Genomic DNA, 25,977 nt, shown 5'->3' with positions numbered 1-25,977 from the left:
ATGATATGAACATAGTACCGGCCCTAAGAGTCTTTCACACGGAGCACTACTGTGTGTCATAGAGTGATTTTATCTCATGTATGTTTGTCACTGTCGCAGCGAAAAAGGGAAGCAATCGTACAAAAGAAAAAAGTATTTGTATGAGATACGGAGATTATGATCCATCCATATAGCAGTATGGGACGCGGGGAAGGGGGGAATTGGAATATAAAAGAGCTGTTAATATTTGAATGTATGGCAAGGCAAAGCAAAGCAGGAGAAAAAGGGGATAAGGAAAGAATACAAGATGTGTAAAAGAAGACGATGTTTAACAAGCGCAGTTGGAGCCATCGCCGGGAGCGCGTACCCCATTGGCACCTTCTCGCATCAAGTCAATGCGAGGATTGTTGGATCCGCCTTGTCGAGAACCACGGCTAGACGCTAAGATGTGTTCGAGAGGAATACTCTTGGCGATATCCGAGAACACTTGATCTACACCATCACCTGTTCGTGCACTCGTCTCAAAGAACAAGAGGCCGGATTCTTGTGCATAAGCAGCAGCTTCTTCTTGAGGCACCTGTCTGACAGTGCTAGTGCCTTCTTCAGCATCTTCATCTTCCTCCTCTGCTTGCTGCACCAAATCCAGCTTATTGCCGACCAAAGCGATAACAATGTTAGGGTTGGCCTGACGCTGTAGTTCCTTAACCCATGACTTTGCCTTATCCAAAGAAGCCTGCAGAAGGGATTAACAGATAGGCAATAAAAGCAAGCAAAACGTTCGGTACTTACGGCTTTAGTAACGTCATATACAACTACCGCAGCTTGGGCATTACGGTAATACATGGGTGCCAAGCTATGGAATCTTTCTTGACCAGCGGTATCCCAGATTTCGAATTTGATGGAACGGTCATCGACGTTGCATTTTTGAGTTAAGAACGCAGCTAATCAGAGATGAAAAAAAGTCAAAGTGTTAATGGGCCATGACATCACCATAATGGGGGGCATGACGACATTAGTGCCATGTAGATAACATGCTTTACCTCCAATGGTGGGTTCTCTGTTTTCTTGAAAATCACGATTGACAAAGCGGATCACTAGACTGGATTTGCCTACAGCCGCTTCACCTAGAGTTGAAAAAAGGAGTGTCAAGACGTTTAGATCGGTGATGTTTCATATGCAACGGATTGTATGATATAGTGAGCATGGGCGGTGCTGACTTGCAATACATACCAAGCAAAACAAGCTTCACTTGCACTGCTTTAGTGGGAGCAGCAGGGGTGGAAGCAGCTGGGGAAGGTGTAGCTTCACGTTGTGAATCAGTCGATTGAGTTGACATGACGAAATGAAAGAAAGGAAATAAAAAAATGCGATGCCACCGAAAATTGGTGTTGTAGAAAAAAAAAAAATTGAGAGTAGCCTATTGGACCTAAACCAGCGATACCAACTACCACCTCAGGAACTTTTAATCCTCTTTTCATTTGTTTTCTCTTGTAAGCACATGGAGCAAACAAGATGTAGCGGCTCATTCATAAATGTACAGTAATTACACGCCCATGCCTTATCATCTATATCATCTAGCCGTCGTTTATTGCTGGACGTTGAACCGTTGTCTTGAACAGTCGATACATAATCTTCCGGTTTCGCCTCTTGCGTTATGGCTTCTTGACCACCACACCATATGTTATCACGACGTCGACGTTCAGCTGCTTCAGCTGCCAGTTCTTGCGGAGTGAACTGAGCTTCTCTTTCAGCTGCCGATTCCCCTCCACCCAACCGTCTTCCTCCAGCTGGAAGCATTAATTTGCCAAGTTTTTGTCGTTTTTCAGCCGCTTCCAAAGCTTTCTTCCGTGCTTCACTCTTGGATACTTGTCGACTGCTACCTAGTTGTTTTCCTTGACTGTAAAACCCTTCGCCGCTATATCCTGTGCTAATCAAGTCATCCAATTCAGCGTTAACCTCGTTCAGTATTTTGTAAAATTGGACATCATGTGGTCCCCGAACTAAAGCGAGTAATTATTTCAGTTTTAGGCACGATGCTGCTCGTCTAATGTTCACAAACCGATCTCACCTATATGAGTTAATCTAACATTCGAGGAAAATACAGCGTCAATGGAATTGAATGTGTGCTATAGATAGTTGCTCACTTACTCATGTAACAATGTGCCTAATAAATCGTCATATGGAAGAAATTCAGATGCGTCTGCAGGAGAACGGAGTCGTATGTCGATACGGTATCCCTTGTTGACGTTGAGTCCTATAAAGAGTCGTAATCAGTGTCCTTGTTTGTAACAAGTAATGTATGTTTGAAACGCTGACCGACCTAGCAAGCTGGGATTACTCGGATAGAATTCTGCAAGCTGTTTGACTTTCCATCCCCTTTTCTTCATAATTGGAGCCACCTAGTTGCAGTAACATTTTTGAGAAAAGTATGTGTCAAAAGGACGGTGTCAGCCTTTATGTCGCGGGTTATGCTTCTTGGCCGGACGCTAACAAGTCAAACTTGCCTGTGACGCCAGTCTTTTGAGAAGATTGAGCGCAATGTCACTCTTAGGCTTCTTCTTCAAAGCCTTGTACTCTTCGATGGTCATGAACTGCTGGTCATACGAGTGCTTTCAGTTGTGCGTGCGTTGGGTAAAAGCTCCTTATTGAAAACCTGTCGGCCAGGCCCAGCGCAGACTAACACGTGACATATTTTTTTTTTGGGCACTGTTCTCCCAATGACGACACTTTCCAGCAAAGAAGTGCCTCAGCTTTTAGAAATCACATAGCATGAGTGAAAACATGGCAAGTGATTGACATCATAGCGTTGGCATGGCTATATCTGGACTCACTAATGACCCGTTTTTCTCTTTAATTAGCACACATGGGACTGGGTCGCTCCCGAGGTCGATGGTTTGAGGGTGAACAGAAGTTTCAGCAATGTGAAGCTCACAAAGATGGAACGCAGTGCTTTGGACATGGTTAATCAAATGACGTGGCAGGAAGCTGAGCGTTTAGTGGTTCCACACAACGAACAAGAGGTATATATCTTGCCGTAGGCATTTCAAGAATACACCTAGATTAACGAATGCCCCCCTTCGCGATCCCGTTCCGTTTTTTTTTTTGTATTATGCAGGTCCTGGTGGCAGCTTTTGGAGACGACAAAGTCGGATCGTTCGCTATTCGGCTACAAAGGAATTGCATGCTAGACTGTACTTGCATGAATGGTGCAGTCCCCAACTCTCGTGGCAGGAAAAAGACGTGTCGGCATATGTTCCTCGTCAATCGCGTACTGAACAAATCATTCGAATGGGAACAACACGTTAAAAGACGATTGCTTCCAATCAATCAAGTTATTTTAGGATCAGAACCACGAAAACGGTTTCATGACGCTTATGATATCACATGGGAGAAGGCTCAGTTGTTGATTGCAGGCAATCACAAGGATAAGGTAAAAACGACACACTACCTTCGATCAAAATGCGATCTCTACGGTTACACTAACTCCATGGAAAATTTTTGTTCGAAATACAGATTCAAGTTCATTCGTTCACAGACTATAGCACAATATACGACATAGCGCTCGAAGATGAAGTTATGGTATCATGTACATGTCCAGACGATATGTCCATTTGCAAACATATGTATATCGGTCAACGAGTCCTTAACAAGCTAGTGACATACGAAAGAAGCTTTCAAAATGAAAGACATCTTACCCTTAAAGACATTTTGAGGATGAAGGAGGACAAGGAACTAGATAAGAAACGAGAAGCTTTTCAAGTGTGGCAGCAGGAAGCAGAGAGTTTGGTAGAACTTGTACGACAGCGATGGGGAGCTGCCAACGAAGCATCGTCCTCCGAAGAAAACGCCAATGACGGCGAGGCGTCAGCTACACCACAAGACAAGGAAATACCTGAACAAGAGAAAGAAGAGGAGCCATTGGCGAAGAAACGAAAACTCAGTCATAGTGAAGACATAGCTGATGGAGAGGTCACGGATGCATCCTCCGTTAATGGCGATAAGAAAGCGGCAGAAAAACGTGCAGCTTTGGAAAGCTTTCGCCAACAAGCTGAAATGCTGGGCAACCTTGCGCGAGGGCAGAAAATTGATGATATCGTTCAAACATGGGGGTTGCAACAGATCAATGCCATCATTGGAGACCTTCGTAAAATGAAACAAATGCTAGGCGCCTTATGATCCACGACTTTTTAATTAAATCCCGCCCCATTGGAATCGATCGAACCCAATGTTTAATACCCTTCACATTCCATCACACAAAACTTTTTGCTTTTTGCTCTATGTTCAACAATAAAAAATCTTAACGACGAATGTCATCATCCTTTTATTGGCCTGTACAATGGCGTTGGAGGATTTTTTTCCATTTTTATATAAAAATTCTTTGGCTGTTCTATTTTTTCTGTTTGTTTGAAAGGATGGAAGAAAGAAAAAACGATGCTGTACTTTTTCATTTCTGGCTTTTATCTTCAGTAAGAAAACCTGATGGGATACATTATATGTGCGGGAGGGTTGGTTGAATGCGGATATGCTTGACTGTGTATGCGTCTATTGCTTAGCAGCGCGGCGTGCCTTGACGGATGCAGCAAGTTCGTTCAACATCTCGGTGGTGGTGGCCCAGTTGACACATGCATCGGTGATGGAAATACCATACTTAAGGGCAGCAGGGCCCTCAGCTGGAACGCTTTGCTTGCCTTCATTGATATGAGACTCAATCATCAAGCCAATAATGCTCTTGTCACCTTCAGTAATTTGAGCAGAAAGACATTTTGACACCTTGGGTTGGTTAGCATGGTCCTTCTCAGAGTTACCATGAGAGCAATCAACCATGACGTTGGTAGCTAACTTAGCCTTCTCAAGGTCACTTCGTGACTTGGCAATGTGTTCTTTTGAGTAGTTGGGACCATCGTTTCCTCCTCTGAGAATGACGTGGCAATCGGGGTTTCCCTTGGTGTTGGTGATAGTGGTCATACCGTGCTTGGTAACACCCAAGAAGTGATGTGGGGAAGAGGCAGCGCGAATGGCATCCACGGCAATAGCCACGTTGCCATCAGTACCGTTCTTAAATCCAACGGGGAAAGACACACCTGACGCGAGTTCACGGTGAAGTTGTGACTCAGTGGTACGAGCGCCAATGGCTCCCCAAGAGATCAAATCGGCAAGATATTGTGGAGAAATGGTATCGAGCAATTCAACAGCCACCGGCATACCAGCGTCTGTGAGTTCACATAAGAGCTTTCTTGCGATTCTTAAACCCTTGTTGATGTTGTAGCTATATAGACCAAATGGAGATTCGACGGTCAGTGGGCTTTTTTGTAACCCTAGATGGCTGGCATCTAGATATTAGCTTGTGTTACCAAAAAAACATACCTTCCATTAATATCTGGATCATTGATCAAGCCCTTCCATCCAACGGTGGTGCGAGGCTTCTCAAAGTAAGAGCGCATAATGATAAGCAATTCTCCCTTGTGCTTTTCCTTGGCTTCAAGAAGAAGCTGGCCTATGAAGAAACGGGGTTAGCCTAACGATTCAGTGGCCCTGGCCCTAAGAATCTTTTAAACTTACTGTATTCCTTAGCAGCTTGAGTGTCATGGATAGAGCAGGGTCCAACGATGATGATGAGACGGTCATCCTCCTTTCTCAAGATGCTGGCAGCTTCCTGACGTGCTTGACGGACTGTGGCTTTTGACTTTTCGCTCTATGGTACAAAGCAACGCGAGTGAGTCACTGCTTTTTTGATTTGGTAAACACCTAGTGGTTCTACTTACAGCTGGGAACTCTTCTTGAATGAAAGAAGGGGTTAAAAGGGCATTGTAGCCAGTGACTCGAAGATCTTCCATGAATTCAGACATGTTGCTGTGACAAAAGTAAGAGGTGTTAAGCAAAGCTTCCAAATGGAAAATCGTATTACAATTTTTTCAACAGTCACACACTGACTCATTTTCCAAAAACGTGCGTGTTTTTAAACCACATCCAATATTACGATCAGTGAAAGCTCTTTGAGCGAAACACGGGTACAAAGTTAAGCTAGAAACCTAGTGTTTCTTGAGGGTTGATAGATAATTGAAAAAAAAGCTAACTATACGAAATGACGGCAAGCTTTAACCGAGGAGAGGAGCGTTCTCTCCGGACTCGGAAGTGCGGCCCAACAACTTGAAGATGTAGGGGCGAGCGGGGTAGAGAACAGTGACGATGGCAGCAGCAAGAGCAGACCAGTGGATGATAGCATTGTGTTGCTGTACAAGACAAAAAAAAATTAAGGGAGTGTAAGGGTTAGTGTGTCTACACAACAACAACAAAAAACGTGTAGGGCAATGGCACGTACCTGAGCGAAGACACCGAAAAGTCCGATGGCAATGACAAGAGCACCTGTAACATCACCTTTAGCTCCCTTGTATTCAACATAACCAATAGCGGTACTGGCCAAGAACACGAGGCCGAAGATGACCAAGGTGATGTGAAGGGTATCAGGGCCATCCTCTTGAGTGGAGGTGAAGGCAGCGAAGGTGTTCAAGACAGCGACGAACACAACGAAACCGTGCCACAAGGAGAAAGGAGCATGAACAAAGATGCGGTCCCACCAGTTGTTGGCAGCATAGTTCTTCTCCAAGTTGTCTAAAACGGAGGCAAGGGGGAAGAAAGGAAGGGTAAAAGAAGCGAGGTGTAACGTATTAGCGGAGGTTCAAACAAAGTTGCCACTTGATTTGATGCATTGTGTAGCAACGCCCTAAACTTACAAAATACGAAGGAAACGGAAGAAGCTGTGAAGAGGATAGCAATAAGCGCCAAGACCAAGTGACCCTTTTGCTAGATGACAGGAAAAAAGTCGTCAATGTTATGTCAGCCAGCCAGCCAGCCAGCCAAAGTGCCACGGAACTTACCCACAAAGAGAGCCAAACAGCGTTCAAAACACTGGAAATAACAAAGTGCCAGCCAACGCCATGGACAGCGACTTCATGAGCAGGCTCAAACCATTGGTAGACAACGAAACCACCCAAAAGCAAATGGATGACAGACCACACGTAGAACACCCAGGAAGCTACATGACAGTTGCATTAGTAAAAGTGAGGGGGGATTATTTAAATATGATAAGATATGCCAAGAACATACCGGGAGTGATGTATGTCTCGTGTTCCAAAATGACCTTAGGGTCAGGCTTAGGACCAACTACAGAGTAGACAGTAGCTCCCAAGAAGAACAAGTAGACGACAACGTTAGCAACCTTTTGCAAGAGATGAAGGCGAGACATTTTGCTTTAGAGGAAAAGAAGAAATAAACCTGGAAAAACTTCTTTCGCCATCGGCCACTTTTATAGCACAGTGAGTGAGATCACAATATCACGTTACCAGCCATTGGAAACATCACCGAGAAGCCCGCCCGCCCTGCTTTGCCTGCACTGGGCACGTGAGCAATTCTTTGCTTGCTTTCACATTATTTTGTGAACTTTCATCCCACTCCCCAACTCTCCATCTCTTCTATTCTTCCATTGGCCATGGCAACTACTTTATTAGATACATTGAGGAAAGCTGATCTCGACCAGGTAAGTCCCGTCCGTCCCTGAGCATCTCGTCACTATGACCTAGTCTCATTCATCCACCGCCACACGCCTTACAGTATTATTCGAGGTGCGTTTCCTGTGTATATCCGCTTCCACTCCCGCACAAGGAAAAAAAAATAACACCTTTCTTCCCAATAGCTTTTCTTCCAATGGTATCTCTCATCTAGAAAGCTTGGCTCAGGTACGATCTAGTTCTGCCGTAAATTTTTACCAAAATTCTCCTCTAATCACACGTCAAAAATTTTACATATCTTATCCCCTCCATTCCTCCCGCCACTGACTTATTGTAAATAGATTTCCATGCAGGACTACAGTCGCTTGGGTGTAACTACTATGAAAGACCGACGGAAACTGTTTCAAGCAAGTTAATTTGTATTTTTTTCGGGACTTCTATTAGGCAAAATACATCATTAACACCCTTCTAGCTGGTCCAAGGATTGCGTCAAGAACTTCCAAGTTATGAGAATGGACTTTTGGCATCCAGCCAGTCAACCGTTCCTTCTTCTTTTCGTAGACCTTCCGATGTTTATCAGAAACGACCAGACTCTAGTTCGCCAAATCGATCGCCTATTCAATCTCCTAGTATGCCTAGCCCGCCACCGCTAGCCACTCGATCTAGATCACGAACCCTGCCTGGCCAACTCTCGAGACCTGAAATATACCTTAAACACCTTGATACCTATAATGAAGATGCATCGGATGAAGATGACCCTGTGCCCGTTCGCAGAGGGTCCGGTCCTTCCAACCCATACGGTATGCCTCTGCATTCCCGTGTTCGCCACTCTCCTCGACCCCCCTCCAATTCTTCAGCCTTTTCCGGATCCAGCTCACCCACCGTTGCCACCATACCTGCTAGTAAGCCCGGTCAAAGCGATTTGAACCAAAAGATTCGTGTGTGTGTTAGGAAAAGGCCGCTGAGTAGAAAGGAGATCGACAAAGCAGAAAAGGATATTGCTCCTACTGTCGGAATTCGAAGTATCCATATCAATGAGCCAAAGTAAGTCGAAGCGAATGGAATGAAATGGAACTTGCAACAGCAGGTGTTAACGAATTCCGTGTTTTGCTCAGAGTAAAAGTTGATCTTACCAAATACGTCGAACAGCATAGCTTCACTTTTGATGAAGTGTTTGATGTTGATGCTGACAATCAAGAGGTAAAGCAGAGCAGCATCTAGTGATTTACTGTGGATAAGTTCGCCGCTGACCTTGTTTGTTATTTTAAGCTTTATCAACGCACCGCTTTACCGCTTGTCAAGTATGTCTTTGATGGTGGAAAGGCAACCTGTTTTGCATAGTGAGTACCTACCCCCTGTTTTTGGGCTACCGTGGATGGGCTGAGTTAGCGTGTTTGCTGAAATGGTTGCCATTTTTTTCTCAGCGGACAGACTGGATCTGGCAAAACCTATACTATGTTAGATCAAGAACATGGCTTGTATGTCCTGGCTGCTCGCGATATCTTTGCTCTGTTGAAGCAACCTCAGTATGAACATTTATCAGCCTGGATTGGTTTTTATGAAATCTATCAGGGCCAATTGTACGATTTGTTGAATGAACGAAAGAAACTATTTGCTCGTGAAGATGGAAAGCAGAATGTCGTCATTTCCGGTCTGAAGGAGTTCCCTATTGACAATGTCAATAACTTGATGCAAGTTTTTGAATACGGTAGCCAAGCTCGCAGTACAGGCAAGTACCACTATTGCGTGGCAAAAGCATGCATCCCAACCTGCTGCTTGGTGTTAATCATTTTCTTTGTATCAATAGGAAGTACGGGCGCAAATGCCGATTCTTCTCGTTCCCATGCCATTTTGCAAGTGCTACTCAAGCCCAAGAAAAACCGAAAGCAGATTACTGGAAAGCTTAGCTTTATTGATTTGGCTGGTAGTGAACGTGGCGCTGATAGAGGTGATGCCGACACTAAGACGAGGTAATTGAAAAACAAAAAAAAAGATATAATATCACGGAAGTGGATCACCATAAGGCTCATGTATACTATGTTATGAATAGAATGGAAGGCGCCGAAATCAACAAAAGCTTGCTGGCTCTCAAAGAATGCATCCGAGCACTGGACCAAGATAAACGCCATACCCCGTTCCGTCAAAGTAAATTAACTCAAGTTTTAAAGGATTCGTTTGTTGGGAAATCACGTACTTGCATGATTGCAACTATCTCACCCAATCAAAGCAATAGCGAACATACCCTTAATACCCTTCGCTATGCTGACAGGTTAGTGAGTTATATGCTTCATGGTCACCGCAACCCACCCAAATTAACCCTGTCATATTTCAGAGTGAAAGAGTTGAAAGGTGAACGTGCACGTCCTCAAAGCGAAAACTTATCGGACGATCATTACTTGGTGTCAGGATACAATGATATGGATGACCATTCGGGTGATGAAGACGAAGAGCAATTTCTGGATGACGACTTTGTGGAATCGGACGATCCGGATTTGTACAAAGAAGTGGATGACACTTTCTTGGATGATGAGGACTTTCCTGATGAAAATGTCAATATCTTGGATGAAGAATTTTTGCATGATGGAAATGACCGCTTATTGGCCGACCCTCCGGCTGCATTACCTCCTCAAAACACCTATGCGTCGCAGCGCCAGAAAAGCCCATCTGGCCTCGCTCGTTATGGTGGTTTGTCATCTGCTCCACAAAGCTCCAACCCTAGCAGAACCAGTCAAGACATGGCGCACAGGTCTAGCACATCATCCAATTTACAATATGACCGATCTCGTTCCAGCTTTGAGGATCAACACAAGGGATTGTCACTTAGCCCTGTCTCACTACAGGATGCAGATGGCTCAGATACTATGGTCGGTGGTCCATCTGCCAAATCACCCCGTGTCAACCATATGAGCCGAACCCATTCGTCAGGAGGAGACAGTTACCAATCTAAACAGCAAGTAGACATTGATAGTATCATGTTCGACGCTGATACCATCGACGACTTCATCAAATTACATCGAGCTGAAGTAAGAGAAGTGTCCGATTATACCAAAAAGGAAACTAAGCTATTGGCGAATTTCTCCCTTGGTTTGTCCAGCCGGCGTAATCTGCAGGAAGGAGAAACACCTAGCATCAAAGACGATATCAAAACGTCCAGCGAGTTTATAGACTATCTTGGTAATTTGGATGAGGTTCTGGATATCAAGATGGCGGCCATTGAAGCTCTGAGAGATCGAATTCGAGTGGCATTAGGCGAGGATGCATACTAAGCCCAATGCCTTATTTTTATTTGGATACCCGAGAAATAGCAAAAGCAAAGCTGTTTCGAATAGAATCATTTACTGTTCATTATCAACTGTAAATCCCGCGATTATTTATAGAAGAACTTTCATATCCTACCTTTCGCAGCAGTGACGTTACATAACTCGAGTTGAGCTGGATGACCCAATATTACCAGTTGGAAATCACCTTCGTGATATGGATGCAGTTAGTCACTGACGCGCTTGTCAATCGTAGCTGCACTTTATCTTGACATAGCTGTTATGATTTTCCATTAAATTATGAGGTCAGTTTAGTAGCATATACAGTGATCTATCTTATTTATTGCCTTCGTATGTTGAAGCTTTACGCGTCAGCGTTCAATCAGCATAACGGTCACGTGCACTTGTTCATTTTTGCTCCACCAAAAAAATGAACCCGCCAATTCTGAACCTCCCTCACAAAGACGTGTACGAGTCAACATGACGATAGAAAATGTCGGTCAGAACGGGTATTGGTCAGCACCCACCATTAATGAGCTGAAGCGCCTAAAAGCTGAAGACATCCGCTCTGTCAAGGATTTTCGAGCTGGCAGAACCCATGTCGGCAGCATACACTTTACACAAGCAGTGGATCTAACTGACATTGATCTGGATTCGCTCCTCGGCGGCTTGATTTGTTTTGAACACGGAAGTTGCACGGTATATCCAATAGAATCAGACACTCCACCAATGGGTCAAGGGCTCAACGTACCTGCAACCATCGAACTATGTAATCTCAAGTCCCGGGTACCTAATGTCATACCATTGCAAAGACTGATTCGGAAACTGCAGTCTGTCAAATATACCCACTTCATGGACTACAATCGAACCCTTCACCGCTGGACATTTGGTGTACAACATTTTACACGTTACGAGTTTCCAAGTATAGAAGATGAGGACGAAACCATGCTAGATGTCGTGGAACACGCTATTGAAGATATTGTCGAGAGCCCATCCATTCTTGCTGCCACTGCCACTGCCGCCACGGCTGCCATCGCCATTTTAGATCGGTTAGACGACGAAGAGGAACAGAAGAAACCCAATGGAGAGTCACACGACCATAATATGTTGACTGACAATGAGCCTTCTACAAAGACCACCTCGGGCCCCAAACGAACATTACAAGATATGGCGGAATCCCTGTCAACTGATTCTGCTATGAAGGACGTCAACGATGATTATCACGATATGCAGGTGAGTGACCTTGACTAAATGTGATTTACATAGTCATGTTTTTAATATGAGACATACGCATAGACGCGATCCTCTTTTGAGAATCACGTTGCCGACGAAGTACAACCACGCGCAAACAAGTATTTTAAAGTTGGATACTCTGAATCAGTAGCCTACAAGTACAGTAATATGTTGGTAGATGCTGGTCTCACCATGGGAAGATCTTTCAGACCTGGATGGAGTACGGGTGATCTGCTTGCTAACAGCGGCAAAATAGTTGGAGTACGCGGTTTGAGGTAAACATCGCATATTTCTTTTTTATTGACCTGGGTCGTCTCTTATGGGGATTTCGACGAGATTTTTGGCTTGAAATTAATTGTGCCGTCATATTCTGTAGTGACTCCAGATCAAAATCACAGTTGGAAGCGATGTCTGCCAATGTATCTATACAAAACGTTCATTATACCTCCCCTACAAGTGTACGTATTGTTATACTGCAAACCGGTCGTCTATTAGTTCACTGACCCTTTCCGCCTATTAGTTTGACGCGACTCCTTGCAAAGAACTATTAGAAAACATGCTCGAGCAGACTGATATTATCACTGAAAATGGGAATGTACCATACGCGAAGCTGGCGCCTGGCGCGACGTTTGGTAATCTGTTAGGTGGAAGGTGGTCCTTCATTCCATCCCATGAACTTCTTGTTCTCAAGTTGTGTCAAGGTCTTTACGACCCATTCGATGAACCCACTGCTGGGGTAGCTGATGTAGAAGCGGCGCGAAAGAGGAGATTCACGAAGTGGTTGGAGGATGCAGTTACCCAGGATATGGAACGCGATTTAGAACAGCATGCAGCAGACGGCAACATCGCAGCAACCGTATTCACCTACCTCACCGGTCATCGCATAAAGGAAGCATGCAATGCTGCCATTGAAAACCGTGATCATAGACTATCCACTCTACTACCGCAAGTCATTACCGGCTCAGAAACATTCCGCAATTACATCAAAGCTCAGTTACGCTTATGGAAGGATTATCAATACGAAGGCATGATTAGCAAAGACTACCGAAAGGTGTATGAGGTCATGAGCGGCAATGTTGGACTCACGCAAGGCATGAACGGCGCTGTTGGAGATAGCGACAGAGTACTAGTCAGCGAAGGACTGGATTGGAAGAGAACTCTGGGACTTTATATCTGGTATCACAGCTCACCGGACACCACTTTGGAAGATGGCTTGAACAAATACTTGGAAGCAACCACACACCGCGAACTTGCTTTGAGAGTCGCTGAACCTACACCTTGGTATCTAGGGCCCCACGCTGTCTCTCCTAGACGCGACATGCTCTTCAAAATCATCAAGATGTATGCGCAACAATCGAACGACATTCGCGCTGCGTTGGATCCCTTAGGAATTACAAGCGATCCATTAGATTATCGAATGACCTGGTGTCTCTCTGTCATGCTCTCCAAAGCTTTGAACGTCTCGGTTGATACGGATAGTAGTACGGTGAGCCTTGCCTCACAATTGGAAGCTATGGGCTTATGGGAGTGGGCCATATACGTGCAATTATATCTGCAGGATCAGTCTTGGTAGGGGGGTTTTCTTTTCATCGATATTGGTGCCAATTTCTGAATGCTAACAGAGAGCGAAACAGCCGTCAGATCGCGATACAGAATGTCCTGGCTCGCCATGTAGATGTCAATACGACTGTTGAGCAAGAATCGTTTTTGAGAGATACACTTAGAATTCCGACTACGTGGATTGAAGAAGCAAAGGTACACAGTAGTCAATTTATAGATGTATATATATGTGTGCGTGCTGCTACAGATACCTAATCACTTTGCATATACCGATAGGCATTACGGGCAGCTCATATAGGAGATTTACATGCACAGGTCGATGCCCTCATTAAGGCAGATAAACATGCTGATGCACATCACTTGGTAGTAGAAAAGCTTGCCCCCGAAGCAGTAAAGTCAGGTATGTTTTGACATGATATGTCTTCAAACTGTTAAATCACGTTTTTGATGCATTATCTCGGCACCATCAGATGATCTCTCAAGTATAGAAGATATCTTGCGACGAATTGACTCTAGCAAAGTCCTAGATTGGCAACAATGTGGACAATTGTTTTTGTCATACATCATGTTGACTAAACAATCAGACAATCAAGATGACAATGTATTGATTGAATTGAAAGATACTGTATTACGAGACCTTCGCAACCTGAAGCTTCAGAATGATTCAAGACGGCAACGTAACATTCCATTGGCTGAGTGTATCTCACAGATGGCCGTCCGGTGTGCTCTACACCCTCAGCGATAGCATATTTTAAATAGCAAAATCACAGATAATATGTATAGAAGAATAGCATCACCGATCGAGAACCCAGGAGCACATAAAGTTGAAGCAATTTATTTCCGTCGCCTGTCATCGTGCGATATTTCACATATCCCGATTTGATGAGAAAAAAATTATAATTAGAGGGTAGTTCAAAGGGCGACTATGGCCAGCTAAGAAAGCGCCTTCTTAATTGCTGCTGCTGCTGCTTCTTGATACCGAACAGTATCAGGGGAAAGGTTGCTGGGAAAAGTAAAGATACCGTGGTCTGCGCCTGGAGCAGTCACCAATTCAACAGATACGCTTTGACTTTGGAGCTTTTCAACGTAAGCGATGCTTTCAGGTGTCAAAGGGTCGTATTCAGCAACAAAAACCCATGCTGATGGAAGTCCAGTGAGATCTGCCTTCAATGGAGATACACGGATGTCTTCACGGTGATTGTAGTCCTGAAGGTAGTTATCTTGTAAGCTGGATGAAATTTTTTATCAGTTTCTGGATTGGTGCTGAAAGCTGTGCAATTATCTACTTACTACTTAATGGTTTCCCGTCTTAACAATGCACCTTCATGAGGTTGGTGCTTACTGTAGTCAGTTGTGAAGTCTGTAGGAGGGTAGATGAGACATTGGAACTTGATTGAAGGGCCATTGTTGTCTCGTGCCATAATGGTTACAACGGCAGTGAGAGTGCCGCCGGAACTAACATAAAGGAATATCTCATCCTATTAGCCATGATTCGTAAACTTAATACAAAGCATGGAATCTCACCTATCACCAGCTACAGCAACTCTGCTGGCATCAATATTTAGAGCGTCCGCGTTCTGATGCACATACCTACGTGTTACAATATTGTTATTGTGGGTGTTCAACATTGGAACGCACTTCGAGATGCATACTGTAAAGCGGCATAGCAATCGTCTACTGCAGCAGGGAATGGATGCTCAGGCGCTACCCTATAATCCACGGAGATAATCACAGCTCCAGATTTCACACAAAGTCTTCGGCAAGTAGAGTCGTGGCTGTCTAACCCGCCATTGATGAATCCTCCACCCCTGTAAAACACGACAGCAGGCAATTTCACGCAACCGTCACCTAACCAATGTTTTATATTGAAGGACGCCTATATCACGCATGCAAGACTGTCGCATCACTTACTATCGGGCGTGTAGATACGAATGGGAATATCTGACTTTGGTCCCTTGAACTTCGTATTCGTAACGCTTGCAGGCTGTAACACCACTTCAGGTTCAGTATCTTGTAACATCTTCGCAAAGCTCTTATTCACTGTTTCTCGGAATTCGACTCCGTTGAGTTTGCATAAGGCCTCAATACTTTCATTGTTCCATGACATGATGATAGATGGAAAATATAGATGCTGTGTATACACTCAGAAAATTCTCACACCCTTTTATAAGTCTTATATAACTTTCCGATATGACTTTCCGATATGACTGACATGATCGTACTTGTCCGTGATCAACTCAATGGTTTAAACTGCGCTTTTTGCGACAATGTTATTTTTACATATGGATTTGTAATGCGGCTGCCTTGCACTTGCAACAGTAATAAGCAGTACGTCTCAGGCACTATAAAGAAGAGCAAAGATGAATACGTTCACAAGCCATTTACATTGAAGCAGATGTGTATTTTTTAATGATCAACTATCATTTAAGCATCAACAGGATGGACTTTGTAGGTTCTCGAATAGACACATTAAATAATGCGCTATTGTAGTTCGCAGCTCTCGCGTTATACTGAAGACTTAACCTTGGGCTTTACAGAGCCGTAGAATCTACTTTTAAAAAATATATTTAAATTCAATAATCATTATTGAAAAAACTGAGAACATCTACAAATGTATGAATAACTACCGTCCCATGCAGAACACCTGTTTTAATTCTTTGATGAAGGTTCGAAAAAAAATTAGATGAGAGTTTCACTATTTAAGCCATTCTTTTATAAGCACATGGTAGAAATAGCGGCTCAAAATCTGACAAGCAGTCGATAAAATTCTGGTTTGTAACTATTCAACTGGTTATCTTTTTTGTATGAAGGAACGCTTCTTACGCTGCACTACCGTAAAAAATATTTGCCAGAGTTTTTGTCAAATTTCCTGCTAACGGAAGACGGCTATTCATTTAGGATAGAATATTTTGTGTACCAACATCTGTAGAAGTGTATGTCGCATGTATCACAGTGATACTATCGCGTTTTTATAACCATAATTTCCTCCATTTTCGTTCCTACGATGTGAATTGTTTGCTTCCAGCTACGTATTGTCTTGCCACAGACAGCATATAAGGATGCGTAATTCAATTGCGTACTCGTACCAATATCATGGGAACAACGGATGGATGGTAATCAGCATAGTAAATATTGGGCTTTATTAAACGAGTTTTTCGCTCAACATGCCCTGGATAAATGACATTCATAAAAGTAAATAAGACTATCGAAGTGATCATTGTAAAGCTTTCTTCATTGCAGCAAAAATGGCATCTTGGTGCGGAGCGACCTTAGGCTCCAAGTGTTTGTTGACATCCACAAAGCCATGGTCAAGGCCGACGACATTCAAGTATTCACAGGGAACTCCAGACTCATGTAGCTTTTGTACATAGTCCTTTCCTTCTTGGAGCAGAGAATCGCTCTGACAGGTCAATAAGAAACAAGGAGGTAGTCCGGTTAGATCCGCCTTGAGCGGGGAAACATATATATTGTCAGCGTCCTCGCGTGATTTTAGATATGCGTCTGCAAAGCTACAGGGCAAGGTTATATTTACATGTATTTGATTTTATCTCGGTTAACTAGAACAATAAGAAACGGAGGGACTAACTTACTATTGTAACATTGGTGCGTCCGCATAAGCCTCTGTAAAAAATCTGGGAATATCCACCGCAGGGTATATCAAGCACTGATATTTGATTGCCGGTCCCCGTTGATCTCTGCTCATTAGGGTCACAACTGCAGCTAGATTACCGCCAGCAGAGTCTCCTGCCACGGCGATACGATTGCGATCGATATTGTATGTCTCAGGGTTTTCATAACAGTGACTGTAAAGCGCACCATTAGTACGTTATACAGGGCTGCAGTAGATACATAAACAAGAAAGCTTACACCAAGGCACCATAGGCATCATGAGCAGCAGCAGGGAATTTGAATTCGGAAGCTAGCCGGTAACCCACTGAAATGACAACTGCCTCAGTTGCGACACACATTGCTCTGCAGAAGCTATCATATCCGGGAATATCACCAAAAATCCAGCCGCCACCGTGGTAAAATACGATGGCTGGGAAGGGGCCTGATCCTGTAATCAACTTGTCTATTAACAACATGAAAGGGCACTTAGTACCTGTACAGGATGCTACTGTACCTTCGGGTGTGTAAACTCGGATGGGAATATCACTTTCAGGTCCTTTGAACGACGAATCGATGATTTTAGCGGGTTGTTCAAAGTCAGTTGGCTTCAACTTTGAATAAAGCTGAGTCTTTTGAACTGTGAACACCTTGCGCATTTCCTGTGGTGTCAATTGAAGCAAAAGTTTAAGTTGCTCGGCTTTTTCTTCGGCTGAACTCATTTTAGGATGTAATCGTAAAGAAGACAATGTGTAGGCATTAGCGGAGGTACGTAGAGCTTAAGTATGTTGAGCTTACGTACCGAGCTTACGTATTAAAAAACGCAGCCACACAACACAATAGCTTGAGAAGCAGCTCGAGCAAGTACATCCTATTTTTACCCGTACGTCGGCTATAACGCGTCGGTAACCTTTCCAATTGCTACCGTCAACATAGCATCTAAGAGTCAACCTCTCGGGCGAAGCGGCAGTCATAACTTGGCAAGGCAATGTAATTTTCAATGCCATCCCCACACCTTACAGCAACATAACAAACCAACGGGTAGAGTTAACAAGCTAATGTAAAAATATATATACATTACGAGAGGAAGGCATCTAGATAGACTCTCTAGAGAGACGAATACAGAGTCATAGTAATTCCTTATTTGTTATCGTCTTTTGGGCATAAACCCATAGCTTGCCCTGCCACCTCTAGCAATTCTCCAATTAAGGCAACGACGGCAGCGTCTTGCGATACCATGGTTTTACATAGTGTTGGGTAAAGATAGAATATCTGGGCCCGCGAAGATCCCAGTAAAAGCTTCTTGATGTCATCTGAGTTACGGAATGGGAAAGTTTTCGTAAGTAACAGCGTCAAGGAGTCAACATAATGCCGAGACAATCACTCACCATCGCCTTCCTGGTTCAATAAGTTGGGGCGCATTTCGAGGAATAGTAGTTGTCTAAGTATGAAGAGAGTTTCCTCATTTCTGACTCTATAAAGTGAGGGATAAAGTATGTTAGAACATCCAAAGAAACCATCATGTTGTCGGTACCCAAACTAGTCTTTCCAATATGAAAAAAAGACAGCGAGTGAGTCCTCACCCCATCAAGTACCTTGGAAACGGGCATCGTCCAAGAAGTGGCTGATCTGCCATGTAGTTTCGCAAGACCACTTCGCAGCGGTCTAATAGCACCGGAGCAGATACTTCTGCAATACGCTGACGAACTTCCGATTGATCTTTTGAAGGAAGATGTATTAAAGGAAAAGGTCACACATCGCTAGATACATAAATCGAAACAGCCAGTTTACCTTGTTTATCGCTAGAGCACAGAGAAAAGAGGCAACGAAGCGCAGCATATGCAAAAGTCTCTTTCATCACAGGTACAATGGTACCGACTGTTGCAAGAAGGTCGCTAGATCGATTCATTGAAGTCATGTCCCCTGGCTTGTCATCGGTACTATCATTGGCTTGCTCATCAACGTAATAGAGTCTGGATCCCTCCTTAATCACATCGATGAGTTTGCGAATCAATTCAGTGGGCACTTTAGCATGTCCGATTTGCAAGACAATATTGTTTTCAACAGCGGTGAGCAATTTGATGTCAAAGTGTTCATCGATATCCAACTCTTCAATGGACATTGTGGATGGTGGCGAGCTATAGAATTTGGGAAAGGATTGACTGTCAGTATGGCAGTAGATAGAAATTGTAAGGATCAAAGAACGCGTACCTTTGTGATAGCAGACTGCCCTCTAATACTTCTACAACGGCCCTCCATGTACTTTCGTACTCTTGCAATGGAATATCTGAACGAAATGATTAAGATGAAAGGAAATACTATTGCATATGGAATGAAGACGATTGTTACCTGATTCAAACTCTCGCACCTTGGGTAGCCCAATATCGAGAATCTCCAAAAGTGCAGTCGTGGCACTCTTCCACAATGCTGGGGTATCTTCATCATAATGCTTGAATGATGGTGGGCAATCATATTTGAGCTTCATGGGTATTCCTAAGGCAGCAATGACTTTGACATATACACCTTGTTGATAGAGCTCGAGTTCATTTGAAAAGCGTTTGAAAATATCTAGAACAAGCTTGGTGCACTTCTTGTTAAGCGCAATGTATGTCACCGTGGAATGCTTTCGTTGGCTGGGCGGTATTGGAGTCGCACTAACAAGCTTTTCAAGGCTATCGTGATTCGGGCTAAGGAACGCCAGGGACATGTAGTCGGCCAGGTCATTTAGAATAGCAGCAACTGCATCGACCGTCATGTCGATAGAGCACAATGCATCTAAAATAGCTTCTTGAAGTGGTGACAGATGATCAATATCAGGTCGATACTGAGGGCTACTGGAGTAGATCATCAGTTCCCGGAGCACTCTCAAAAGCCGCTGGACTTCCTCCAAGCCAAACTCGGATTTGATTGCAGGGTACAGATCGGTAAAAGTGTTGGCCAGTGTAATCAAAGTATCCTGCGTGAAGCTATCAGAGATCTGATTCAAGTTTTCCACTTCTAATGAAGTGGTCAATGACTTAGAATCGGCGATAGTGCTAATAGACACTGAGTGATTGGTTTGTTCTCCATTGGCAATACCAAGACCTATGCGTTCCCATGATTGCCAGGCTTTCTGCCAAAGTTCCATTTTAGAGGTATCCTTCTCCGTTTCTGCCAATGTGGTGATATTTTTCAAACTCTTGATGCTAGCGAGCGAGACCTCTGCTCCGGAACGCAAGGTAGAGTCCTCGAAATGCGCCAGAAGAAGGATCCAGGCGCTGGAAAAGTCCTCTAGTTCAGTAAGCTTATCCAAAAAGTCATGGAAGATACCGGATGTGCCCAATAAAACAAGCACTTTGGTTTCGTCCCATTGCTTTTCAGCTGTGTTGCGAGAGTGATGCATCATAAATCCAACGGATTCTCTATCTGTATCGGATGGTCCAGCTGCGGCCTGGTTTTCTTCTATATTACGAGCATCAATGGCAGCAAGTTTGACGTCATTGAGAAGTGGAAACAAGATCTCCCATACGCATGCGTGCCATGTGTATATATTGAGCAAGTCGCCATTCATGCCAATGGTTCTAAACAGTGTTTGGTTGGCTCCGTTACGGACTTCAGGTCGACTGTCTATGCACACCTTGGAGAGCTGGAAAAGTAAGAGCATCCACAAGTTGTTGAGGCGACGGGGTGTAGCCTCTCCTTCAATTTTTTTGTCTATGCTGTAATCAGCCGTGGTAACATTCTTTGAGGCTTCCTCTTCACCGACACCAGACTTCTCCAACTCTTGTTTCTTGGTTAGAATGAAATCAGAAACATTCCACAACAATCCAACGGCAGTCAAACTAATGTTCAAGTCGTCTTTCTGTGTGCTGAAACAACCAAGAGTTGCGATACATTGTCGAAGAGAATCAGGGTTGAGCAAGGACAGGAAGTCTGTGCAAATCAACTGTAGCGATGAAAAGGCTATCCTGACAAGACCCATAGACGCCTTACTGCCAGTTGAAGCCATCATGTCGGAGCTGGCCCGTCGTAGCTTTGGACTGTCAGCATCAGAGGGAACAGCTAGTGTGCCATCATCGTTACCGGTTTCGTTCAAGATATTCGCACCAGTTGCTATACAAGTCAGCATGTCGAATACCAAAGACCAACCATTGCTGAGAGAATGGCCAGACATTTGTAACAAACGATTCAAAGTTTCAAGCGCCATTTTTTGAGCTTCTGAGCTAGTTCTAGACATGTAGGCAGAGCCACCTGTTTGATCACCAGTGTCTACGGTAACGGGAGGATTGGAAGCGTCGATGATGCATTGACTAAGTGCCGACAAAAGCCGTAGTTGAACTTTCTCATGGTCATCTTTGTTTGTGGACAGCTCAACGTTCATAGCAGAAATCACAATATCAGAGATGGATTCACAAGTCTGGGCTCGAATGGCAGAAGGTGTGAACGGATAGTTAGCAGTCGTGATTAGGTGCTTAACGATAATATCCCAAGCAGTGAAGCTTGTTTTTGGATTGATCAATCGCTCCATGTTAAGGGTAGCAATAAAGCGAAGCTTTTCGACGGCAAAGGATTTGTTATTGAACAGTTTCTTTAGAGTGATGGAAAAAAAGTTAGCAAAATGAAAATTAATATGTGAATGGTAGCAGGTCACTTACAGCTTTCGAGCTATTAGAACCAAGGGTGGCATCTGTATCAGAAAATGGAGCGCCACTGGCCTCTGAACTCATTCGGCATAGGGCTTTTGTGAATGCAACAAAAGATCCGTCATCCAGATATTTTGTGTTGTCAAAGATACGACCCATTGAAGCAGATATCAAGGTAATATGATCAGCATCTGCTGTGGCATTAGCAGCAGCTTGAGCTAGCGAATGGCATGTCAGTAAGCTAAGTAAATGCGATTATTATCCAAGATATTTAAATTACCTGCTTGTTGAGGTGACAAATGTGTAGCGGTGCTGAGGGTAAGAGTTGATGTTTGGCGCCGTACAGGAGTTGGAGGGTTGCTTGAAGAAGATCCCTTTTGAGACGGTCGACTAAATAGAAGAAAGTCGGCCTGTTGCAGGGTTTCAAGTACCAAGTACCATGACTGGTCTAGCATATTACCCAGAAACATGGCAACATTCAGAAGTACTCGAAGACAATACAAGTTCTTCTCGCTAAGAGCAATATTCGCAAGCATTTGCTGTTGTTGCGCAGATAGTTCTGAGTAAGATAGAGCTCCGGATGCCAGTGTACTAAGGCTACTGCTACTACCAGCTATGTTGGTTTCACTTCTGGAGGTGGATATCATTGGGATTGTCGGCACAGCATTGCGGCAAAGATTGGTAAGGAAAGCGTCTCGTGGGACTGTGAGCTTCAACGCACCGCAAACGTTGGTAAAGTTTTGATAAGATCGCATGACGGCTTGAAACAGGTCTTCGTCCAATTTGGCTGAGAGATAAAATGACATGGCGGCCAAAAGACCGGGCCATGCAACTGTTGCCATATCTGTTACAAGCACTATATTCTCTGCAACATCAGGGTCGTCCTTCTGTGGCGATACTGTATCCTTTCCTAGATGATGGTCATCTGCTGTGGAAGCCGACATCGATCCATTCAACTTATGACTACCGCTAGCAAATATTGGCAGTACGTAGCCAGCCATTCCGTCGGCTAAGGTATTCAAGCATACAAGAGCTAAATAATACAGATACGTTTCGGGAATACTAGGAGGGTCTGCTTTGTCCAATTGATCGATGCTATCATTGTTGAATTAGTATATTACTATGAAACCAATGAAACACATAGGCATATAAAGCCTTTTTTCCACTAACCATTGGATTCTCATTGTTGACGCTGAAGTACTTAGACCGGGCTCTGCAGCAGATAGGTTTTGAGAAGACGAGTGGAGAAGGTAGCTGCCCTGGCCACTATCAAGACTTTCCCGACCACCTTGGTTGACACCCAACAGTTGAGGTTTTTCGGCAGCAAGTCTTCCAAAGCCAGTTATCATGTCTTGGAAGATATCCGTTGACGATGCTTGCTTATCATACCAGTTATAGATGGACCGAATGAGCGTAGGGTCGGCACATACTCCGCGAAAGATTTCCATTGCTAGCACTCTCTGCCATAATGGATGGTCGGGTTCCAAAACCTTGACAAACATGGATAGAAAAATTTCGGTTTCCATTATCTGTGCGCCAATCGGTTAATACACGTAGTTCACGTTGCACATACAGATACACTTGGCTCTTACCAGTATGTTGCTGAACTGCTTGACTAGAATATAAATGACACGCGTCAAGCGCATCGTTTGCGGGAAGTCATGCTTGTCGGAAAACGTTTTGATGATGAGAGGGCACACTTTTTCCTTCAACAAGACGGTCATATCAGGGTGCTAGCAAAAATGTAGAATTTTGGTCAGGCATTGCTTTTAAAAACCCCATGGTCAAGAGTATCACGAGGCTTACAGATTTGAACAATTGGATGTGATTTGTGAGGACGCTTTCTATAAGTTCCAATCCGAATGTTCGAGATAGGTGATGTAGACGCAAAAATTGGGTTGCCTCTCCGTTAGTCAATAGACACAAATCTTGGAATAGATAGTATGCATCGGCTGCAGATGGATACAATTCTATAGTCTCCTCTGGTGAGATCGTGATTTTTCTAGGCTGAAGATCTAGAATACGTTGGTAAATGTTAGTTAAGGGTGTAGAGCATGGGTATGCAAACATTTCAATACTAATTTAGTACCATGGTGTTCGTTGCCTTTCGCCAAAATTGCGTCTTCTTTAGCCACTTTATCAAATACGTGGATGACCAGCTGTCTCAACGTGGCAGCAGCTGTATTGTTAACCACAACCACCTTGGAATCCTGTAGTCTGAAACAGATCAAGAGTGCCTGACAAGCGAATTCGTCAGTTGCTGGGTTGGTGGTCGGCCCACATATTCATCAAAAACATACCTCCGCCAAAACATCACCATGTATAGTGTGATAGTTGGTCAGTAGCGGCAGAATAGTTTGCAGTATCTTGAGCTGAATTTCAACACCATGTATCATGATATCGTTGAGAGTCTTAAGAATAGCATTGACTGATTGCTGTATAGTTTGATTTTGTTAGCAGCTTGATGGTTTCCGAAAAGGGATTATAATGTTCTCCTAATATTACCTCTGGTATAGCATTAAAGGTGATAAGTTTTTGTATACAGCCTATGGCAATAACAACCAGTTTAACTTGCTTGGTTTCGCAAGCCAAAAGGAATGGTCGTAATACTTCGTCTGTTTTAGTCAGATCTGCAAACATGACTAGGTTTAGACGGTAGAAAATAACGGAAGAAACGAGTCATTGGCACAAACCCTCTGCAACATTATGTCCTGGTCGTTCCTTGAACGTTCTCAGGACGGCGCTGGTACGTTCAGCAGCCTGACATGTTGAAAAATGAAGCAGTGAGTTATCGAGTTGAGACGCTATGGCCAATCAGCGGGATGCCCGTACCTCTTTGATCTCTGGATGCTTTCTCTTCGCTTCGCTTGATAGCGACAACAGCTCTGACTGCAGGAATGCAATCAAGCCGCTCATGACTGTTTGCAGATGGCAGGAACGACAAGCAATTTCCAAGGCACTGACCAAACGCTGTCAATTACCCTAAGAAGAACTCCGCCAAAGATTACAGCCAACCCCATAAAATATGCACCTGAGCTCGATGGTAATAAAGTATAAGTAGACAAGCTTAACGTGCCTCAACCCGTATAATGCCTTCAAGATCTCGGGCATTAATCTTTTGGACTCAATGCTGGACCATGCGCGGCATCTAATTCATAGCTTGGGACATCTTATGCGGACTTTCAAACCAGTCTTTGCTCATGGAAGGAATCAAGAAACGAAAGGCTGCCAGCTCAGCACCAGAGGATCAAGCAGAATTCCTCGATGAGCAAGGTAAAATGTCCCTTGCTTGAAATACAAATTGGGCTGTTGTACACTAGTTAACTTTTGAATAGAGCAAGAGCGCCTGGTGAGCGATTTGCGCATCGAGAATGACAAGTCCAATCGCAGCATTCAGGTTAGAGCGAGAACAGGAATCACAATACGCAGTATATCTTGCAGACATTGACAACCTTATTTTGCTTATCCAGAGAGGACTTGCGGGGCTTTCAGTTCTTGTGTCATCGCTCTACTTTTTATATCTTAAAGAAATATGTTTTCCCCCAAATGACCTTTCATCACCCATGATACCAATTCCATCAAGTGAACCTATTACTTCAGAAACATACTATCCAGGTACAGCGGCCATAACCAGTTTAATTTCGCTGTATCTTTCGTTATATGTGGTCATCTTAAACGCAGGTTTATCGGTGATCGACCTAGCCAAGTCAGCTTTATCCAAGGATGTCCCACAGGGCAGCCCGCAGTCAGCTTTCAAGGTTATCATCGTCAATTTGGTGGTCAGCTGGATCCCAATGTTGGTATCTTATAGTGTATCAGGCAAAGAACTCATCTTTTGGGCTATCCCATTCCTTGTTGTATTAATGGATCTTTTCGCCCTTCAAATGATGGAAAATGTCAATCTAGAATTTGCTGGTCTTGATGCAGCCAGATACAAGTATAAAGGAGCGTGATATACGAAATAAATTCGCAGTAAAAAATAAAATAATTTTTTTGAGCATTTCTGAAATTTTGCCCTTTTCTTTTCACCTACTCCTCTTCCCCCCAACCGCATCTTTAAATTTTCCCTGGTTGGATACAAGCAAATCAAGTGGGGGCGTGTAAATCACATATTTTAAAACAAGTATCTGGAAACAAGGAAATCGGTAGGTAGCTAGACATGTTGTACATTGACGTGCTGGTGCGGAAGAACAAAACTCCAATGCGAACGTTGAG

At 43.8% G+C, this 25,977-nt stretch overlaps 11 protein-coding genes across 11 annotated transcripts; 4 read left to right on the top strand and 7 right to left on the bottom strand.

The window, feature by feature from the left end:
• Positions 1-1,413, bottom strand: K450DRAFT_246244 (uncharacterized protein). The gene is made up of 4 exons (XM_051589890.1): positions 1,210-1,413; positions 1,020-1,103; positions 769-920; positions 1-712 (listed from the first exon to the last, which is right to left on the bottom strand). Exons 1-4 carry the CDS (start codon positions 1,313-1,315, stop codon positions 308-310), a joined length of 747 nt encoding a protein of 248 aa, XP_051443538.1. The 5' UTR covers positions 1,316-1,413; the 3' UTR covers positions 1-307.
• K450DRAFT_246241 (uncharacterized protein) lies at positions 1,211-2,606 on the bottom strand. The gene is made up of 5 exons (XM_051589889.1): positions 2,484-2,606; positions 2,300-2,378; positions 2,128-2,233; positions 2,048-2,061; positions 1,211-1,979 (listed from the first exon to the last, which is right to left on the bottom strand). The coding sequence occupies exons 1-5, from the start codon at positions 2,565-2,567 to the stop codon at positions 1,432-1,434; spliced, it is 831 nt and encodes a 276-aa protein (XP_051443537.1). The 5' UTR covers positions 2,568-2,606; the 3' UTR covers positions 1,211-1,431.
• Positions 2,607-2,719: 113 nt separating this feature from the next.
• Positions 2,720-4,338, top strand: K450DRAFT_246237 (uncharacterized protein). Its single transcript, XM_051589888.1, has 4 exons — positions 2,720-2,763; positions 2,838-2,999; positions 3,095-3,409; positions 3,493-4,338. Exons 1-4 carry the CDS (start codon positions 2,749-2,751, stop codon positions 4,153-4,155), a joined length of 1,155 nt encoding a protein of 384 aa, XP_051443536.1. The 5' UTR covers positions 2,720-2,748; the 3' UTR covers positions 4,156-4,338.
• Positions 4,339-5,860, bottom strand: K450DRAFT_246232 (uncharacterized protein). Its single transcript, XM_051589887.1, has 4 exons — positions 5,742-5,860; positions 5,539-5,671; positions 5,344-5,473; positions 4,339-5,245 (listed from the first exon to the last, which is right to left on the bottom strand). The coding sequence occupies exons 1-4, from the start codon at positions 5,823-5,825 to the stop codon at positions 4,522-4,524; spliced, it is 1,071 nt and encodes a 356-aa protein (XP_051443535.1). The 5' UTR covers positions 5,826-5,860; the 3' UTR covers positions 4,339-4,521.
• Position 5,861: 1 nt separating this feature from the next.
• K450DRAFT_246228 (uncharacterized protein) lies at positions 5,862-7,256 on the bottom strand. The gene is made up of 5 exons (XM_051589886.1): positions 7,084-7,256; positions 6,855-7,012; positions 6,711-6,780; positions 6,299-6,588; positions 5,862-6,209 (listed from the first exon to the last, which is right to left on the bottom strand). Exons 1-5 carry the CDS (start codon positions 7,220-7,222, stop codon positions 6,075-6,077), a joined length of 792 nt encoding a protein of 263 aa, XP_051443534.1. The 5' UTR covers positions 7,223-7,256; the 3' UTR covers positions 5,862-6,074.
• A 131-nt stretch (positions 7,257-7,387) lies between these two features.
• K450DRAFT_246220 (uncharacterized protein) lies at positions 7,388-11,084 on the top strand. Its single transcript, XM_051589885.1, has 10 exons — positions 7,388-7,513; positions 7,588-7,712; positions 7,826-7,891; positions 7,957-8,528; positions 8,600-8,684; positions 8,754-8,824; positions 8,909-9,213; positions 9,292-9,454; positions 9,535-9,753; positions 9,817-11,084. Exons 3-10 carry the CDS (start codon positions 7,832-7,834, stop codon positions 10,748-10,750), a joined length of 2,409 nt encoding a protein of 802 aa, XP_051443533.1. The 5' UTR covers positions 7,388-7,513; positions 7,588-7,712; positions 7,826-7,831; the 3' UTR covers positions 10,751-11,084.
• Position 11,085: 1 nt separating this feature from the next.
• Positions 11,086-14,453, top strand: K450DRAFT_246209 (uncharacterized protein). The gene is made up of 7 exons (XM_051589884.1): positions 11,086-11,974; positions 12,038-12,249; positions 12,351-12,432; positions 12,495-13,543; positions 13,609-13,729; positions 13,811-13,934; positions 14,005-14,453. The coding sequence occupies exons 1-7, from the start codon at positions 11,222-11,224 to the stop codon at positions 14,277-14,279; spliced, it is 2,616 nt and encodes an 871-aa protein (XP_051443532.1). The 5' UTR covers positions 11,086-11,221; the 3' UTR covers positions 14,280-14,453.
• K450DRAFT_246204 (uncharacterized protein) lies at positions 14,374-15,696 on the bottom strand. The gene is made up of 5 exons (XM_051589883.1): positions 15,446-15,696; positions 15,187-15,382; positions 15,059-15,124; positions 14,828-14,989; positions 14,374-14,762 (listed from the first exon to the last, which is right to left on the bottom strand). The coding sequence occupies exons 1-5, from the start codon at positions 15,639-15,641 to the stop codon at positions 14,468-14,470; spliced, it is 915 nt and encodes a 304-aa protein (XP_051443531.1). The 5' UTR covers positions 15,642-15,696; the 3' UTR covers positions 14,374-14,467.
• Positions 15,697-16,714: 1,018 nt separating this feature from the next.
• On the bottom strand, positions 16,715-17,964 carry K450DRAFT_246189 (uncharacterized protein). The gene is made up of 5 exons (XM_051589882.1): positions 17,943-17,964; positions 17,658-17,852; positions 17,402-17,601; positions 17,125-17,337; positions 16,715-17,043 (listed from the first exon to the last, which is right to left on the bottom strand). The coding sequence occupies exons 3-5, from the start codon at positions 17,500-17,502 to the stop codon at positions 16,749-16,751; spliced, it is 609 nt and encodes a 202-aa protein (XP_051443530.1). The 5' UTR covers positions 17,503-17,601; positions 17,658-17,852; positions 17,943-17,964; the 3' UTR covers positions 16,715-16,748.
• A 316-nt stretch (positions 17,965-18,280) lies between these two features.
• K450DRAFT_272753 (uncharacterized protein) lies at positions 18,281-24,678 on the bottom strand (the record flags this gene model as incomplete). The annotated part of the gene is made up of 16 exons (XM_051593058.1): positions 18,281-18,453; positions 18,529-18,614; positions 18,736-18,859; positions 18,932-19,278; positions 19,352-19,427; positions 19,490-21,707; positions 21,775-21,980; positions 22,043-22,857; positions 22,933-23,291; positions 23,355-23,495; positions 23,569-23,777; positions 23,852-23,999; positions 24,063-24,197; positions 24,268-24,392; positions 24,456-24,522; positions 24,595-24,678. The coding sequence occupies 16 exons, from the start codon at positions 24,676-24,678 to the stop codon at positions 18,281-18,283; spliced, it is 5,313 nt and encodes a 1,770-aa protein (XP_051443529.1).
• K450DRAFT_281581 (uncharacterized protein) lies at positions 24,670-25,768 on the top strand. Its single transcript, XM_051593403.1, has 2 exons — positions 24,670-25,035; positions 25,098-25,768. Exon 2 carries the CDS (start codon positions 25,134-25,136, stop codon positions 25,713-25,715), a length of 582 nt encoding a protein of 193 aa, XP_051443528.1. The 5' UTR covers positions 24,670-25,035; positions 25,098-25,133; the 3' UTR covers positions 25,716-25,768.
• The last annotated feature ends 209 nt before the right edge of the window (positions 25,769-25,977 follow it).

This window comes from Umbelopsis ramanniana (assembly GCF_025399195.1).
Source record: "Umbelopsis ramanniana AG unplaced genomic scaffold K450scaffold_37, whole genome shotgun sequence".
In the NCBI taxonomy this organism is placed as follows: domain Eukaryota; kingdom Fungi; phylum Mucoromycota; class Umbelopsidomycetes; order Umbelopsidales; family Umbelopsidaceae; genus Umbelopsis; species Umbelopsis ramanniana.
This window is presented reverse-complemented; position numbering and strand designations above follow the sequence as displayed.

What these genes read in the sequence shown, in the direction of transcription:
- K450DRAFT_246232 (XM_051589887.1), bottom strand. Translation starts at nt 5,825, where the DNA reads ATGTCTGAATTCATGGAAGATCTTCGAGTCACTGGCTACAATGCCCTT. An exon ending in TCAAGCTGCTAAGGAATACA is followed by an intron (nt 5,474 to 5,538) that starts GTAAGTTTAAAA and finishes GTTTCTTCATAG; the next exon opens with GCCAGCTTCTTCTTGAAGCC. An exon ending in GATCCAGATATTAATGGAAG is followed by an intron (nt 5,246 to 5,343) that starts GTATGTTTTTTT and finishes TGGTCTATATAG; the next exon opens with CTACAACATCAACAAGGGTT.
- K450DRAFT_246220 (XM_051589885.1), top strand. Translation starts at nt 7,832, where the DNA reads ATGCAGGACTACAGTCGCTTGGGTGTAACTACTATGAAAGACCGACGG. An exon ending in ATCCATATCAATGAGCCAAA is followed by an intron (nt 8,529 to 8,599) that starts GTAAGTCGAAGC and finishes TGTTTTGCTCAG; the next exon opens with AGTAAAAGTTGATCTTACCA. An exon ending in TTGATGCTGACAATCAAGAG is followed by an intron (nt 8,685 to 8,753) that starts GTAAAGCAGAGC and finishes TGTTATTTTAAG; the next exon opens with CTTTATCAACGCACCGCTTT.
- K450DRAFT_246209 (XM_051589884.1), top strand. Translation starts at nt 11,222, where the DNA reads ATGACGATAGAAAATGTCGGTCAGAACGGGTATTGGTCAGCACCCACC. An exon ending in ATGATTATCACGATATGCAG is followed by an intron (nt 11,975 to 12,037) that starts GTGAGTGACCTT and finishes ACATACGCATAG; the next exon opens with ACGCGATCCTCTTTTGAGAA. An exon ending in TATCTGCAGGATCAGTCTTG is followed by an intron (nt 13,544 to 13,608) that starts GTAGGGGGGTTT and finishes AGAGCGAAACAG; the next exon opens with CCGTCAGATCGCGATACAGA.
- K450DRAFT_246244 (XM_051589890.1), bottom strand. Translation starts at nt 1,315, where the DNA reads ATGTCAACTCAATCGACTGATTCACAACGTGAAGCTACACCTTCCCCA. An exon ending in CAGAGAACCCACCATTGGAG is followed by an intron (nt 921 to 1,019) that starts GTAAAGCATGTT and finishes ATCTCTGATTAG; the next exon opens with CTGCGTTCTTAACTCAAAAA. An exon ending in TATATGACGTTACTAAAGCC is followed by an intron (nt 713 to 768) that starts GTAAGTACCGAA and finishes TCCCTTCTGCAG; the next exon opens with GCTTCTTTGGATAAGGCAAA.
- K450DRAFT_281581 (XM_051593403.1), top strand. Translation starts at nt 25,134, where the DNA reads ATGACAAGTCCAATCGCAGCATTCAGGTTAGAGCGAGAACAGGAATCA.
- K450DRAFT_246228 (XM_051589886.1), bottom strand. Translation starts at nt 7,222, where the DNA reads ATGTCTCGCCTTCATCTCTTGCAAAAGGTTGCTAACGTTGTCGTCTAC. An exon ending in CTGTTTGGCTCTCTTTGTGG is followed by an intron (nt 6,781 to 6,854) that starts GTAAGTTCCGTG and finishes CCTGTCATCTAG; the next exon opens with CAAAAGGGTCACTTGGTCTT. An exon ending in TTTTCGGTGTCTTCGCTCAG is followed by an intron (nt 6,210 to 6,298) that starts GTACGTGCCATT and finishes TGTCTTGTACAG; the next exon opens with CAACACAATGCTATCATCCA.
- K450DRAFT_246237 (XM_051589888.1), top strand. An exon ending in TTCCACACAACGAACAAGAG is followed by an intron (nt 3,000 to 3,094) that starts GTATATATCTTG and finishes TGTATTATGCAG; the next exon opens with GTCCTGGTGGCAGCTTTTGG. An exon ending in CAGGCAATCACAAGGATAAG is followed by an intron (nt 3,410 to 3,492) that starts GTAAAAACGACA and finishes TTCGAAATACAG; the next exon opens with ATTCAAGTTCATTCGTTCAC.
- K450DRAFT_246204 (XM_051589883.1), bottom strand. Translation starts at nt 15,641, where the DNA reads ATGTCATGGAACAATGAAAGTATTGAGGCCTTATGCAAACTCAACGGA. An exon ending in TCGTATCTACACGCCCGATA is followed by an intron (nt 15,383 to 15,445) that starts GTAAGTGATGCG and finishes AACATTGGTTAG; the next exon opens with GTGACGGTTGCGTGAAATTG. An exon ending in GTTGCTGTAGCTGGTGATAG is followed by an intron (nt 14,990 to 15,058) that starts GTGAGATTCCAT and finishes CCTTTATGTTAG; the next exon opens with TTCCGGCGGCACTCTCACTG.
- K450DRAFT_246189 (XM_051589882.1), bottom strand. Translation starts at nt 17,502, where the DNA reads ATGTGTGTCGCAACTGAGGCAGTTGTCATTTCAGTGGGTTACCGGCTA. An exon ending in GATGCCTATGGTGCCTTGGT is followed by an intron (nt 17,338 to 17,401) that starts GTAAGCTTTCTT and finishes TGCGCTTTACAG; the next exon opens with TCACTGTTATGAAAACCCTG. An exon ending in GACGCACCAATGTTACAATA is followed by an intron (nt 17,044 to 17,124) that starts GTAAGTTAGTCC and finishes CTTGCCCTGTAG; the next exon opens with CTTTGCAGACGCATATCTAA.
- K450DRAFT_246241 (XM_051589889.1), bottom strand. Translation starts at nt 2,567, where the DNA reads ATGACCATCGAAGAGTACAAGGCTTTGAAGAAGAAGCCTAAGAGTGAC. An exon ending in TCAAAAGACTGGCGTCACAG is followed by an intron (nt 2,379 to 2,483) that starts GCAAGTTTGACT and finishes TACTGCAACTAG; the next exon opens with GTGGCTCCAATTATGAAGAA. An exon ending in GAGTAATCCCAGCTTGCTAG is followed by an intron (nt 2,234 to 2,299) that starts GTCGGTCAGCGT and finishes GACTCTTTATAG; the next exon opens with GACTCAACGTCAACAAGGGA.